The 14491-nt window shown below is 39.8% G+C and overlaps 1 protein-coding gene across 1 annotated transcript in view; it reads right to left on the reverse strand.

The window, feature by feature from the left end:
• Positions 1-8764: 8764 nt before the first annotated feature.
• Positions 8765-14491, reverse strand: part of kif21b (kinesin family member 21B) — a 66845-nt gene continuing 61118 nt past the window's right edge. Inside the window, exons 32-33 of the mRNA XM_008299205.1 lie at positions 10030-10229; positions 8765-8890 (exon numbers count right to left, since the gene is read on the reverse strand). Of these exons, the coding sequence (XP_008297427.1) occupies positions 8791-8890; positions 10030-10229 (300 nt within the window). The 3' untranslated portion in view covers positions 8765-8790. The remainder of the gene's footprint in view (positions 8891-10029; positions 10230-14491) is intronic.

A 14491-nucleotide genomic window follows, 5' to 3' on the forward strand; every position in this document is an offset into this window, starting at 1 on the left:
TGGACAGTGGAGAAAGAAATGCAACAGGTGGGAAAGACCTGGAGCAGCATTTCATTCATGGTGAAATACCGGCAGAACGCCACCCAGCATAATGTTCATGAACTGAACTGAACATACTTACAGTGATGCTGTTTGCTAACATGTTTACCAGTGAAAACATGGTAGGACTTGCTAATTAGCATAAGACACAAAGTACAGTTGATGCTTGCAGGAATGTCTGTTCTGCAGCATTGGAGATATTGATTTTGACCTGATGTTGGTGTTTGATGGATAGACTAGTAAAACTGCAACAGTTCATCCTCTGGGGCCCATAAACGACTGCACCAATGTCACACCAATCTCACATCCAGACAGACTTCTCCTGACCAACTCACTCACTGACATGATACTGGAGTTAAAAATAATGATTGCAGGACATTTGCTTAGAAGGTTTTTCATTGATTTTTATATTTACAAGGTGATTGATATCGCTTGACTTAGATTGATGGATCAGCAAGTGACAAGAAACTTAGTGGAACGTCACAATGTAATGAAACAGATGGAAGTGTTTCAAAAGTTTGCTGTATGGAGAGAACAGATGGAGCGCATACAGCTCGGATGTGACGGGGGTTTGTGTGTGTTGCTTGTGACTGGCATCTTCAAGTAGTTTTTGCCTCCTCTGAGGCGTTAATGGCCGTCGTATATCACAGTGCTTGTGTCTCTGATCGTGGCTGGGACAGGCGCAGCCCAACACAAGTTAATGACTAGAGTTTGCAAAGGAAATGAAGATTTACGAGTTTTGAGTCACTATCTCTATTTCTGAAGCAGAAAGAAATGCATCTGGATGAAAAACAGCCTCCCATGTTGACTCATCTTCCCCCGTAAAGCCAGTTTCTTTGTTTATCCTGAATAATCAATAAGGAGTGTGTGTTTTCTCTTTGTCCCTACATTTTTTTCAAGTTTAGAACAATCCCCTTATCACAGTGCAAGCTGAAAGTGATTTTCCACACGCACACATTCATGCACTCTTAATCACACATATATCATTTTAGATCTTAACTAGTTGTGTTGTAATTTGCACACAGGCGGGTCAATACCATAAAAAGCCCAATTAATATGGTTAAAAACTTAATTTCTTTTCGATATTCAAGTGTCATTCTGTCAAAAAGGTTTACTGTGATATGTTTTTTTTTACAAACTACGTATGCAAATATTGTTATTACTTTTATTATCAGTTATTATGCAGATTACTTTCTTGTCGATTGGCTGGTTGAGTCAGTCAGTCAAGAAAATGTCGGAAAATCTCAAAGGAATGGCCCTGAGAAAAGCAACACAGACTGTTTAAAAGGCGAAACTAGCAAATATTTGAAATTTTGCATGAAAACCACAACTTGAAGTATGTAATAGAAAATGTCCTTAGACAATAAATATCACAGAATGCGTTCAATATTACATTTAAATAAATTCATCACTCCAGAATGCACAAAAAGCAGTTGTTTCGAGGTGATTTATTTTCTTGAGGAAACATTAGATCCTTCATTAAATATTTATTTACATTATTTACAGTCAAAACATATTTTACATTGCTTGGTTACATGCACATTATCATATATATATAAAAAAGAAAAACTGTACACACATTTACACTCATTTAAGAGGGAATAGTCTGTGCAATAAAAGGCACAAATGACCTTTGACCCTGCATTTATGTCCCATGAGTACGTATTTTCACAGACGCTGTCATACACGCTACACCTGGAGAAAAACTACTTGAGCAGCTGCAGAGAAGACGTGCGTCGGTGTGATAGAGATTCACTGCCACGCAGCAGAGCAGTGAAGTGCCCTCTTGATCAACAGCCCTCTAGATTGTGTCTAAATAGGATCCCATCCCCTCAGCAGCCTGAGGCAAAGTTGAAAGTCTTTTCAGCCGTAATGATAAAGCGAGCGGAGACGTTAACTCACTTAGAACAGAATTCCACAATCTGTAGGACAATCTACAATCTACAATCCTCACAAGACATCTGTTACAGATTCAGGATTTTAGGTGAATGACTATCAATGTCCTACATTCACATTCTGTTTTATAAGGCAGTAAGGCCTGTTGGCTGAGGCAGGAGGCTAATGCTGACGCTGACTACTTAGGTTTTATGTATTATATCCTAATAGTCATAAGATGGTCGGTCTGGGAAGGAAAAGGTGGTAATCACACAATCGGTTTGACTGGCAGCTTGACTCTCCGATCTGGTCTGTGGTCCTGTGTGGGAAAACTGTTTGCATGTGAATGATGGTGCAATTTACCTTTTGCTTTCAGTTGATTAAACACTTGCTAAACCACACCCCCCCAAGACATGCGATTGTCTGATCATAGCTTAGCAAATATAACTGTGTATAGCAGACCTGGGAAGCTTTGGATTTCTCACCATGATGAAACAGTCTGCGTGAGTATTCTGGTGAGCACAAACTAGAATTTAAACGTCGATTTTTAGATGAAAACTGAGCCGCATTCTGTCTAAAATGTCTTTTCAACCAGCTAAAATGTGGTTGGAATATCAACAAAACAACAATTTTTGCTAAATTGTTCAGCTGCAGGTTGAAAGAAAGACAGTATTGATCAGTGTGAAGGTATTTTTCCAAAGTCATATTTCACTGGTAGGAAAAATGTTTTTTTGTTGTTGGTAGGTTTTAAAATGACAATAGGTTACTATTTGCACATTGAAGTTTTTACAATTGCAAATCCAGGTTAAATATAGTCTAATTATTTATTCACACAATGGTCACTTCTAAACCTTTATTTTTTTTGGTGAGAAAAACATTTCTGGCGCCTTTTCTTAATTAGGTTCTCTTTATCTACTTTTGGGAATTGTGTGAAAATCTGATGACGTTTTTGGTCATATTTACACAGAAATGTAGAAAATGATAAAGGGAAGATAAAACCTTTAAGCACCACTGTATAAAGACTTGGGAGCATTGTGTCTCTTTTATCCTTCACATAAGTGTAAGGAATGGATAAAACAGTGTGGTATGTTGGCATGGCTTACTATCTAAAGAAGTAAATCCACTGCAATCTTGGCCAAAAGGCGACTATTTGAAGAACCAGCAGCTCTGTTCTGATCTTTATTTGGTTTTGGGAGAATTTATAGTGGAGCAACACCAGCCAAACTTGCGTTAGATCATATTAGATTTGCCAGCCTCATCAGTTATTCTTTACATCTTCTTGGGTAAAAGTGAAAGACTTTGAAAAGAAGAACATCAAGGAAAAGGGATTTTTCACTGCTACCACTGTAAGCTGCTGTGTGAGAGCAAGCAGCTTGACAGGTGTACCGACAATAACTCAGGGTAGTGGGGTTTAGCAAATGGTCAATGCCTTGTTTCCTCAGGTGCAGCAATGAGCATTGTTGTGTACCACAATATGTTTTTTTTTTTACACTACCACTAGGGATCACCAGTGTTGGACATTTTTAATCACACACATTGGGGCTTCACAGAGTGACCAAGGTATCAGCTGTCTGAGTGCTTGTTAGCTTTGCTCAAACAGCTCAACTGGTCAACATTAAAACCAGATGATAATAGGGTTTGTAAGAACCTACAGTAGATGTTGCTTTCAACTGACTAGCTACAGATTCTTAAAATCGCCTGGTATAGCGCTCAAGTATTCTAGTTCAGAGCAAAGTATTGCTCAAGCAATACACTAAATGCTAAATGGTACATTTGGTGCTGTAATGTCCCTCTCTGAAAGGACATTTCAATAGGTGGCACGTTCACTTGTTAATTGTTGCAGATAGATTATGTGTAGATCATCTTGTGTCATTTTGTGTCTCTGATTATATTTTTCATCGAGTAATATGTCCTGTTTGTGGTCAGCAATATTAAGAACAACACATGAATGCCAGCAGTCAACCAGGGAAATAAGGATGGACTCTCCTGAGCATCTACAAAGGTTTACATGCTGCTCTGCCAAAGTGAAAATGCTCATTTTCAGGTACTATAAAAAGGGACTTTAAAGGCAGGGGACCGTCTTTTTTTATGTTTTAACTGTAATCTTACATATTACATCAGCAGAAACATTAATATCATTGATTTCTAACCCTACTGTAGATCTAAACAAGAAGTGTTCTTTTCAGTACAATTTTAGTGGTTTAAGCCTCGTTTAGGACTTATAAACCATTTCTTTGTAAACTAAGTCTAAAACTTGGCTCATTACATATCTGGAAAACAGCTCGTAGAGTGTTCACAGCAGAGTTCGTTTTCCAAAGTGCATGTAAATCCTAACTTGCAGAGATGAAACTGAGGCGAGCTGATGAGAAAGAAGTCAGTTAACCTCAGCTGCATCTCCTGTGTAATATTCAAAAAGGTATGACACAACTATTTACACATCATCAAGTAATGAAGTGGTGCTGACATAGGCTGGAGTACACTTCTCAGAGCTTTGGAACAACTTTAGATGAGGCTGATCCAAGGTCAGATGATAATTTAGGGCTTCTGCGTAGCTATAATAACGCTTAAGCAGATTTTGTGAAGCACACTCAACATTTTGGTAACATCTTTTTTTTTTTTGCATAATTCATCGACTGTCAACGCGTTCGAATGCAGACAAATGGCCACATCCTCCTGAGATTTTGGTAGTAAATCTACTCAGGTGTTCATCATTTAGATTGCCAATACAAGGACAAATGACTTGCCCGCCGAACTGCTACGTCAACCGATCAGCACCACTAGCATCATGCATCCTTCAGCAAATGTACAAGCACAGGGCACAGCAGAGAGTGCCTAAAGCTACAGTACTACAAGATCTTCTCTAGCAATAAGCAGGAGGATGGAGAAGTAGGAAAAAGAACAGAGATAAAGCCTGTCTTAGCATTATTACCACATGAAACACATTGCTGAGCTGGTGAGCAGGGTCAGTTTGGCTAATTGGCACAGATAAATACACAGCGTACAGCGAGAGGCCCAGTGGACTGGAAGTCAAAGAATATAACCCATTATGTTATGGAGGTTAATTTCCCCGCTGACCACATTTTGTACCACTCACTCCAGCTTTATAGGCTGACTATTATACAAACACCATATTTTATACACAAACAAGTAATTATGGTCAAAAAAATCAGTGCACATCTTCTTGGAGTTGCAAGACTTTCAGCTTTGGCCAGATTGGGAAGATGTTATTGAAAATGTGTACATTTTGTACACAGAAGCACAGTACATAGATAAGAAGTAAAGGGATTCAAATGTACAAAGCAAAACGTGGAAATGAGTATTTTACAAAAAAAGCAATGAAACATTGATAGTACCATTTTTCTCCAAGTAAAAAAATCTCTCAAACAAGGCATTTGGTCGATTAAAAAGCTAGCAAGGGTCAAATGATGACTAAAGTGTGACTAAATTATCCTTCAACCTTTACCTGAGTTGCTAATCATAGCAAAATATTACACCCAAGAATGCTTGATCAAATTAACCCCATCCACATATTTGCATTCATGTCAAACCCCCGACCCCTAAACACAACACTAAAACCCTTAGAATTGCTTTTGGAGAGTGTAAGCAGCTTCAAACTCATGTTGGATACATGAAACAGCAGCAGAACATACTCAGTTATTAGAGCAGAGTTTATAGAAAGCACGGTTAAAGTACTTGCTCTTTTCAGCCCCTATGAATGCTGTTTTATGATCCAAGCGTCACTTAAATTAACTACATACTATATGTCTCTGGGTCTTTTACAAGGAAAAGTGCACTAAATCATCAAAATGTTTTCTTTTTCTTTTTTTTTCAACAGAAGGAGTGATATTGCTGAGATGAACAAAACATGAACTGGGTTTTTAATGGAGCAGTACAACATCTGTTTGACAAGAAGCTTTAAAAATCGCTTCTTTTCATTTTACAGCGGTACAGAAAAAGTTCAGGTTCATAAAGTGATGTGAATGCAAGCTATTTTCAGTATTCGGAAGCATCAGACAACAAAAAAATAATTGAGTTGACTTTTAGGACCTACTGTGGCCTGTAGGTGTGAGTATGAATGTGCATATGTGAGCCTCGGTGCAGCGCTGCAGTGCTGAATTTGTTTCATTAAAGAGACACTAAATCAACACAGTGAGGGATGCCAAGACCTATCAGGCAAGATGGATAACCGAAACATCCACTGAAATCTTGTATTTGTGTGTGTCCACAGTTTGTGCATATGCATGTGTGTGCCCACACACATAATCTGCCACATAAACAGATTTGTACATCAGTGCACGGTTACAGGAACTTTATTCCTGTCTGTAAGTGTAGCAGCAAATTGTGGGTGGAGAAAATTGAGATTTTAATAAAAAAAAATAAATCCCTCTCAGTTATGACCTACTTTCACTCAAGTAATCTCGCCTGAAAAGCAGCTGGTAGAGCTCTGAGACCTCTAATTAAATTGGCTTTCCGGAGAAGTTCAGTAGATGTGAAGGAGGTGGACTCCTCAGCAAGGCCGGTCAGTCTGACGCCGCCACGAACCTTAAACATCAGAGTGGAGCTGAAAACAGGCGGGGGGTAACTGGAAGGGCTCCTATTACTATTTGCGAGAGGGATAAATGGTAGGTACGGGCCACATACTGTACGTTGGTTGAGATAATGATCTGGCACTTTGGCCTCAGTGCAGTACCTATCTCACATCGAGTGTGTACTGTTTGTGTCATGTGCAGGGGTGGTTCTTGCTTTCGCCGCAGTTAGCACTTTACAGAGTAGATAATACGATCCAGTCAGGTCCTCCAGGACCAGTGCTACCTTAGTTGTGCTACTAGACGTGTGCTTTCCGGCTTGCAAGGTCAGCAGCCAGACGGTCTGATAGTCGGAGGGCCACAGAGGACACATTCACACGGAGATGAAGAGCCAGGCATTGAATAAAGACTTCGAAATGTCGAGCACCAGGTGTTTGTACACAGAGACCCGTAAAAATGTTCCCTCCCACCTCGTGCCAAAGTCCATAACAATTGAGGTAGGGAAAATAATAAATTAACAAAAGCAGTATTCAAAAAAAAAAAAAACACAACTTGTAGAACTCAATAAGGTTTCAATGAGAGAAACTAAAGGGAAGCAAATCTGGAGTAAACAACAGGATGTAAAGTGGTGTAATTTTCCAGTGATGTCCAACTCAAAATCAGCAATAGTCTATTGAACACATAGTGTGATTGTCCAATGTGTTCAGAGTCACAACAGCCACAATGCTACTGAAACAGTCCTGACTGGAGGAGCAGAAGTTTGAGCTGTTAGTTTGCGACCCTCCTGGATTTAAATCCGGGTCACGGCTTGATTTTTCAAACATCAGATACGTGAACACGCATCTCTGAACAGATTCATGTAAAACCTTGGTGAACGAATTGAAGGACACTTTTTTTCCATTTAATACCAGGCTGTGGTAGTTTCCATGTCAGGAGAGAAATTGTTTTGCCTGGTGTCTCCACAGCCAGGCAGATGCAGTTTGTCTTTTCCAAGTAGCACCACATCTGAATGGCACTTTCAAATTGGCAGTAAAAAAAAAAAAATCTGAAAGGCAAATAGTTTTTTCTTTTCTTTCTTTCTTTCTTTCTTTCTTCCCTTCGACTACAGGTTTCACCTCAGCTCGGTCGTGTTGCATTGTGACAGAAAAAAAAGCCTCGATCACCTTGGAAACTGTAATTTCGGTGTCACCTTTCAGTGCTGGAAGTGAGCAGGTCACAGATCAGTGGCTGAAGTTGCATCAGGATGGCTGGCGGGAGGAACCGCAGCCACTTCGGTTCTCACCTCTTCCTCCACACCTTTGACAGCCAGATCTTCACTGTTTTGTCGCTGGAGAGGAGGAGGAGAGAGGGGTGGGATGATGAGCAGAGGAAAGCAAGAGGAACAACAACAAAGGGAGAATATAACAGAACATCAATCAGGCAGTCCTCCCTTTCAAAACAACTCATTGTACATCAGACACAACACAAAGACATTGACTTCAAAGTACACTACACGCACATACACACCCGCACTTCATTAAAGACCCCTCTCCAGTGTGTCAGTACAAAACACCTCTCCAACCTCGTGGAGAAGTTTAGAAGAATGGTCATAACTCTGCAACAAGTAAATCCAATCAACCTGCCCACAGTAACAGCATTACTCCCAACTGACCGCGCAATTTAATTTTCACATTTTCACTTTCTCACGCTGTTAGTCCACCTTGCACTGGTCAGCATCTTATTTTTTCATTAACACCAGCCAAAGATGTTGCACTCTGGTTTTTGTTTTTTGCCAAGAGGGAAACAACTTGCCCAAAAGTAAAGAAATCCACCCACCAGCACCATTCATCCTCAGTAATGAGCAAATTATCGGCTCATTTGCTTAATCCCTTAAAAAGACAAGTTGAGGTTTACTAGGGTTTATGTGCTGGACCAGAGAGTGCCAGGTGAGCTACCGAGCGGCTGCTGAAGTCGTGTATCGAAGCAACAGATTTGAGAGTGGTGTCGATTTGCACACACATAAAGAAACGACTGGTGTTCAGAGCAGAACTTTGAGTTGCTTGGTGCTTGCGGTCAGTGAGTCGCCCTTTGTCTCAGTGGGGACAGTTGGTTGGAGGTCTGCAAATGAACCATGATGAAAGTTTGAGGAAAAAATAAAAATAAAACAGCCGGCAAAATCAGCTAAACAGAGAAGCTTGTGGAAAGCAGAGCATAAAAATGAAAGGGGAGGATAGAAACAGAAAGATTAAAGCGCAGGTACCAACCAAGTGAAGAAAGTTCAAAACAGGAAAAGAAAAAAGGAAAACAAGGCGGAAACTAGTGAAGAGAGAGTACCAGAGGAGGGGAGGGTTGGTGAGCAGAGAAGAGGCAATCATGGGAGGCTGGTGGCTCGGCCCTTGATGGCCAGGACCCGTCGAGGAAGACACGGGGTCAAACCTGGCACATAGTTCCACAGCTTCACCCTGCAGTCGCTGTGGGGGGTCAACGGGGATGAGGGGATAGGGGAGGAAGAGGAGGGTGAAGAACAGGAGGAGAGGAGGAAGTCAAAGTTCAAGAGACCAAACACGAGAGAATATTCATCCACAGGAAAGATGACAGAAGAAGAGGAAGCAACAAGAGATGATTAGAGAAGTGATGAAACATCGAATGAAGGGAGGGAAGTAGAAGGAAGTTAGTGGACTTCAGCAAAACGCCCACCAGCTGGATTGGAAAAAAAAAAGAACTCCAGTAAACCGAGGACACGACAAAATGTCCCACTCAGACACAAACAAACACCTAAGTAAGAATTATATTTGTCTGATGCAGCTATGAGCTCAGCAAAAACACAGATTTGGACAAAAACAGGAAGTCGTTTGACCCTCTCTGAGCAACTCAAGGCTGACACATATCTTCTGATTGATGCTGGAGATGAGCCAGTGTTTCAATCAGGAAGCTTTAAAAGGTAGCTAAAATATAAAGCTTCTGTTCTTTGGCACTCAAACTCATACTGCAACTCTTGATACAGTTGGAATTATTCTCCAGTTTTTCTTATCGTCTAAAAAGGCCTCGATTAGCAAACATAACAGAAGGGAGTAAACAATGTACTTGTCGGGGGCTATTTTTAAGCAGCTGTGTTTGAGCAAGCAAGTATTGCAGGTATGTGTGATTGATTCAGAATAAACTAAAGTGCACATACTGATCATGATTCACAAGTTGAAGTTCATCAGTGTGTTTCTGGACAGTGAAACTCTATGGCAACAGGGACGAACCATGTCAGACTTTAACTAAGCCTGAAATAGTTTCAGTTCAGTTAATTCATGAGAATTGTAGACAGTGCAAAATATATGCAATGCTTCTAGTTTTACCTTTGTGATTAGATTAATGAAAACAGTATTTTAATCAGCTTGCAATTTAATTACAGGAATTTCTTTAACGTTCCAGATCGGTAACAATATTTAAAAACTGTTTTTTAATCTCGTCACTGCATCAGCAGTACACTGCATGGATAAAAAACAACGAACAAGTACTGTTTGACGAAGTCACAGTGCTGTAATAACAAACGATTTTAGATTATTTAAAGGTGGAGTATCGTACGTTTTTTTTGTTTGTTTTTTTTTTTAAATAAGTTTACCTGGACGCAGTGAAGATCTGCCTTGAGTTGGTGCATATGGCGTTAATGGGGCTCTCGTGGCCTCGGACCTCTCCGATGGGAGTAAAGTTTTCTACGTTCCACACCTTCAGCATGCCGCCCCGACAGCCGCTCAGCAGCATAGGTCGGCCCGGTACATATGCCAGAGCGCACACCCAGTCCTTGTGGGCGTTGGGGATTTGCTGTGGAGTCAACACAGAGAGACGTTAAGAGTCAAAGAAAGGTAACACACCCGACACTTACTTCCATACATAAAGAACAATCCAGTGGTTCAAGAGCAGTTGTGCAAAACAGTCATCTGGGTTTGTGCATTCTTTCAATAGAAGACAAGAAACATACATGTTCAATGTTCAGAGTTTTAATGGCTATAAACTACCTTCAGTAAACCAGGACATTTCTTGAATGGAAAGTGCACAACGTTGTTGCTAGGCAACATCTAAGTACAAGAACGGCTGAGACTCACTAAGAGACTCTATTTAGACTCAATACTCTGGTTATTCTTAGCTGGTGTGTCTGTGCACTCAATATTTTACAATGGCTTCAAACTGAATTCATGAACTAAGAATGGAATTATCTGCTCCGAGTTTGCAAATCCCATCAACATGAGGAAATAGCAAATAAAGGATAGAAGAATCTGAGCTGGCGGCTAGCATTTGTGGGTGATTTTAGTGTCAGGAGTGTTTTCATTGTATTCACTGAAAATGAAAAATAAGCTATTGTGAAGGTTAATTTGTCTTTTTTTATGCCTACTTTAAAATCAAATCTCTATATACAAGAGTTTGTATGCAAGTACATTTTAACAGCTTATTTCATTCCATCAGACTATCTGCTATCAGTCCAACACTTCTACAGTGCCAAAAAAAACAACAACTATAAAACAAAAACGTCACACAAATACCTTCTAAGTAGACATTGTGTGGTTTTCAATCACAAACTTTTATATGACTGTAAACTGTAGAGGTGAGATGTTAAATCTAATCTGTTCAGCTGCAACTGTTTTTCTTTTTCTTTTTTTCAGAGCAAATGTACAAAAGGCCATTAGGATATTATACACAGGGCTTTATCAAACTTTTATTATGCCTGCACATTGGCTTTTGCTTTTGTTGTTTTTTTTATTGTTCCGTTTATCTCAGCCAACTGGGCTGCACATTAATTTTGCTCTGAGCAGTGGTACACATGCAGAGGAATGATAATTTTTATTATGCTAATATACTTTTTCCTGTCGGGTTTTATTTGCAATTGTCAATATTTGTTGCCTTCATAGATTTTTCAGATTTTCTTTTGGCCTGAATAACACTACAAAGAAAGCTCCTTGGCTTGGGTTTGTTTCCAGCTATCTTTCTGGACTGTATCTCAAAGCAGTAAAGGATCCACAACCTAAAGTGCAGCATGTTTAATACTGCTTGGCTTTATCTGCAAAAAAGTAAACTGCTACTTAAATTGAGGTCATTTCATGTTAAAACAGAGCTCAAGGTCATCTTCTGTTGCATGTTTCTAAAACAATAGTCCAATCTGACAGTGACACTATCCAAATGGCTATAATTTGCTCAGTACCTTATAATCAAGTGCAGATATCATTTGCTTTGAATAAACAACAGTGTGTGTTTAAAAACAGCATAACTCAATAACTGTAGAAGAACTTCCTGGTGGCACAAATGGATTTGGACACAGGAGTGTTTAGGTATATCACTCACTAACAAGCAACAGGTAGAATGGACCTGTGAATCCATGCCGCTAATACAAAAGTCTGGTCTACTGCATCGGTGCATTATTCTATAGTGATTGTCTTTTTTTTTTTTTTTGTAATATTATTGGCATAACCAGATATCACAATACTTCAAAGAGCTTCACATGTTCTCAGTACAGTTTATGATGTCTGAGAAAACAAAGAAAGCCCCTAGAACACAGTTTCTCTACCTTGAACCTCCTGTCGGGTTAGTTCATAACAGCCACAAGGTTGCTGACCGTATCTGATCTGCAGCTACTGGCCTCCCTGACCTCCAAAGTGTTTACTGTTCTCGTATGCATTATGCGTCTATTTTATTTTACTGCTATCCTGTTCTCTTTACCCTCACCCTAACCAGTCAAGGCAGACGGCTGCCCTCCCTGAGCCTGGTTCTGCCGGAAGTTTATTTCTGGTAAAGGGGAGTTTTTTTTCTTCCCACTGTTGCCAACTCTAGCTAAAATGGAATTCAAGGGAAGACTTTGGTGTTGTTAGATTGCTCTGTAAAATGTTGTAGGTTCTTCACAGTACATTGTGAAGTGCCTTAAAGATGACGTAGGTTGTGAACTGGCACTATATAAATAAAACTGAGCACATTAGATCGATTAGATTCTCCACAATTCAGCCTCTTATTTTTGCCAATAACGTAAAAATTCCATTAAGAGGGGTGGATGTTAAGAGCTTTAAAAGAAGGTAGCCGAAAGTAAAATCAATTGCAAGTTTTTAGGTTATCATTTATTTATGTTAATCATCTGCTAGTGGTCGATTGCGTACATGTTTTTCATTTTCAGATAAACAAAACGCTTATGTGGTTTTCCAGTTAGGCTGACCAGTGTTTCAGTAATGTGAGATGTGTCTGTTACACAACTAAAATAGACGCTTGAGGCCTCTCAGGTATGGACTTCAGTCTGAAGAGGCTTCTTGATAAACTTATTGAATGCAGACGAGGCATTCATAAATAAAGGCCCGAACATCTCTCGGAGCCTTATTGGTCTTTAAAATGTAGGAAAAATTATGAAAGTTTGACCTTGCAGAAGTCTTTACAATGAACCAATGAGGAATTGTAACTGTCAAGTTATAAATAAGCTGTCCGTTTTGTCCTTCTCTGCGAGAGAGAAGAGCTGCTAGACAAATTCAGTCTCTCTCCCATTTGCAATGGAATAAATTTATCAACAACTCGGCAAAGTGTTTGGTTAATTATTTAAGGTAATAAGATTTATGATAGTCATTTCCCCTACAGCTGCTGCGTTCAACAGACTTCTATCATCTGTAGAATTCTTGAGAATTTAGAGTGCAATAATAGCTGTATATGGAAAACAGGAACTGCAAAAATAAAAGTTCTCACATACATCAACAACTTTACACCTGTGGGTTAAAATGTGTTAATGCTTTCCAACACCTCACAGAGAGCAACAAGACACTGCAATAATGGTTGCATAAGCATGTCGATAAAACAGCGAAAAACGCACACACACTGGAAAATAGTTTTTGGAAGGTATATTAAGATATTTATCAAGCACAAGGGAATCACTAAACTACAGCGTACAGTAATTATGAACAAATTGCTTCACCTATCCCTCAAGGAAAAACACTATGGAGCATTTTAATGGAAGGGTCAGAGCAGAACAGCTCGCAGCAGCAATCCTGAAGAAGGCAGAGTTTCGGAGTCTACTGTAATATATTCTATTATACCCCAAGCCACAATTTGATCCCATTACATAATTAGACAGAGACTACTGAGTTAGAGAGGCTGTAAAATAGATTGTGTTGGCTGCTTCACAAATGAGGTTAAGGTCATATATATGCCACAGACCACAGCACTGACTGAGCTGATTTAATTCAGCCTTCGAAAGAAATAATAATGTCTTATGTTCTTGTTTTGTCTGTTCAGATAAACAAAGGCTAAGCAGAACTTATGAAAAACAACTTGAGGAAGTGCTACTTAATATGCATATTAGTGTGCATGCAAATGAGTGAGCCACATCCACCCACGAGGTGTATTATTATGCATTATTAACATATGCAAGCAACAGAGGATACACAAGAGAAACCACAGAAGTCAACACATGCATACAATCACACACACACACACACACACACACACACACTGACTTTCTTCTCTGGTACCTGTGGCTGTGATCTGTGTGGGCTCTAACGCCCCAATGTTGACACAGTGCTTTCCTGCCACATTACACCTGACGACAGTCTGCTGACTGTCTCCACAGAGCCAACACTCCGGGTAAAGGAAGGCATAAAGGAAGCACTCCAGTGGCAGGGACCTGTCCACCGACTAAACGCTCAACTGGCAGCGCAGCTTTTCACTGTCACCACCCAGCCAGAGTCAGATAACAAGTAAAATAGAGCCTCCACCAGTGAGGGCACAGAAGACGTGCGTCTGTGTGTCTCTGTCATAGGTGTGAGTGAAGATAAAAAAAGACGCTGCAAAACTACAGAAACTGAGTCAAGATCTTTGGTCTTGATAGATATGTCCAGTTTGGGGAATTACTAAAGTAAAAATAGATCTCTAACTTCAAAATCAAATCAAATCAAATCAAATCAAATCAAGTTAATTGGCATTTTGCTGTACATACACAGTAGTACAGGCAAGATGAAAGAGCGTTTCCTCACGATCATTTCATTATTAAGTTTTGCGGAATGAACGTCTGGAATAGGTAAGACACTCAAAACATGCATTTTCGTTGTCTCCTGAAGGGGCTGCTG

Source organism: Stegastes partitus, unplaced genomic scaffold (genome assembly GCF_000690725.1).
Source record: "Stegastes partitus isolate 25-593 unplaced genomic scaffold, Stegastes_partitus-1.0.2 Scaffold1393, whole genome shotgun sequence".
NCBI lineage: Eukaryota > Metazoa > Chordata > Actinopteri > Pomacentridae > Stegastes > Stegastes partitus.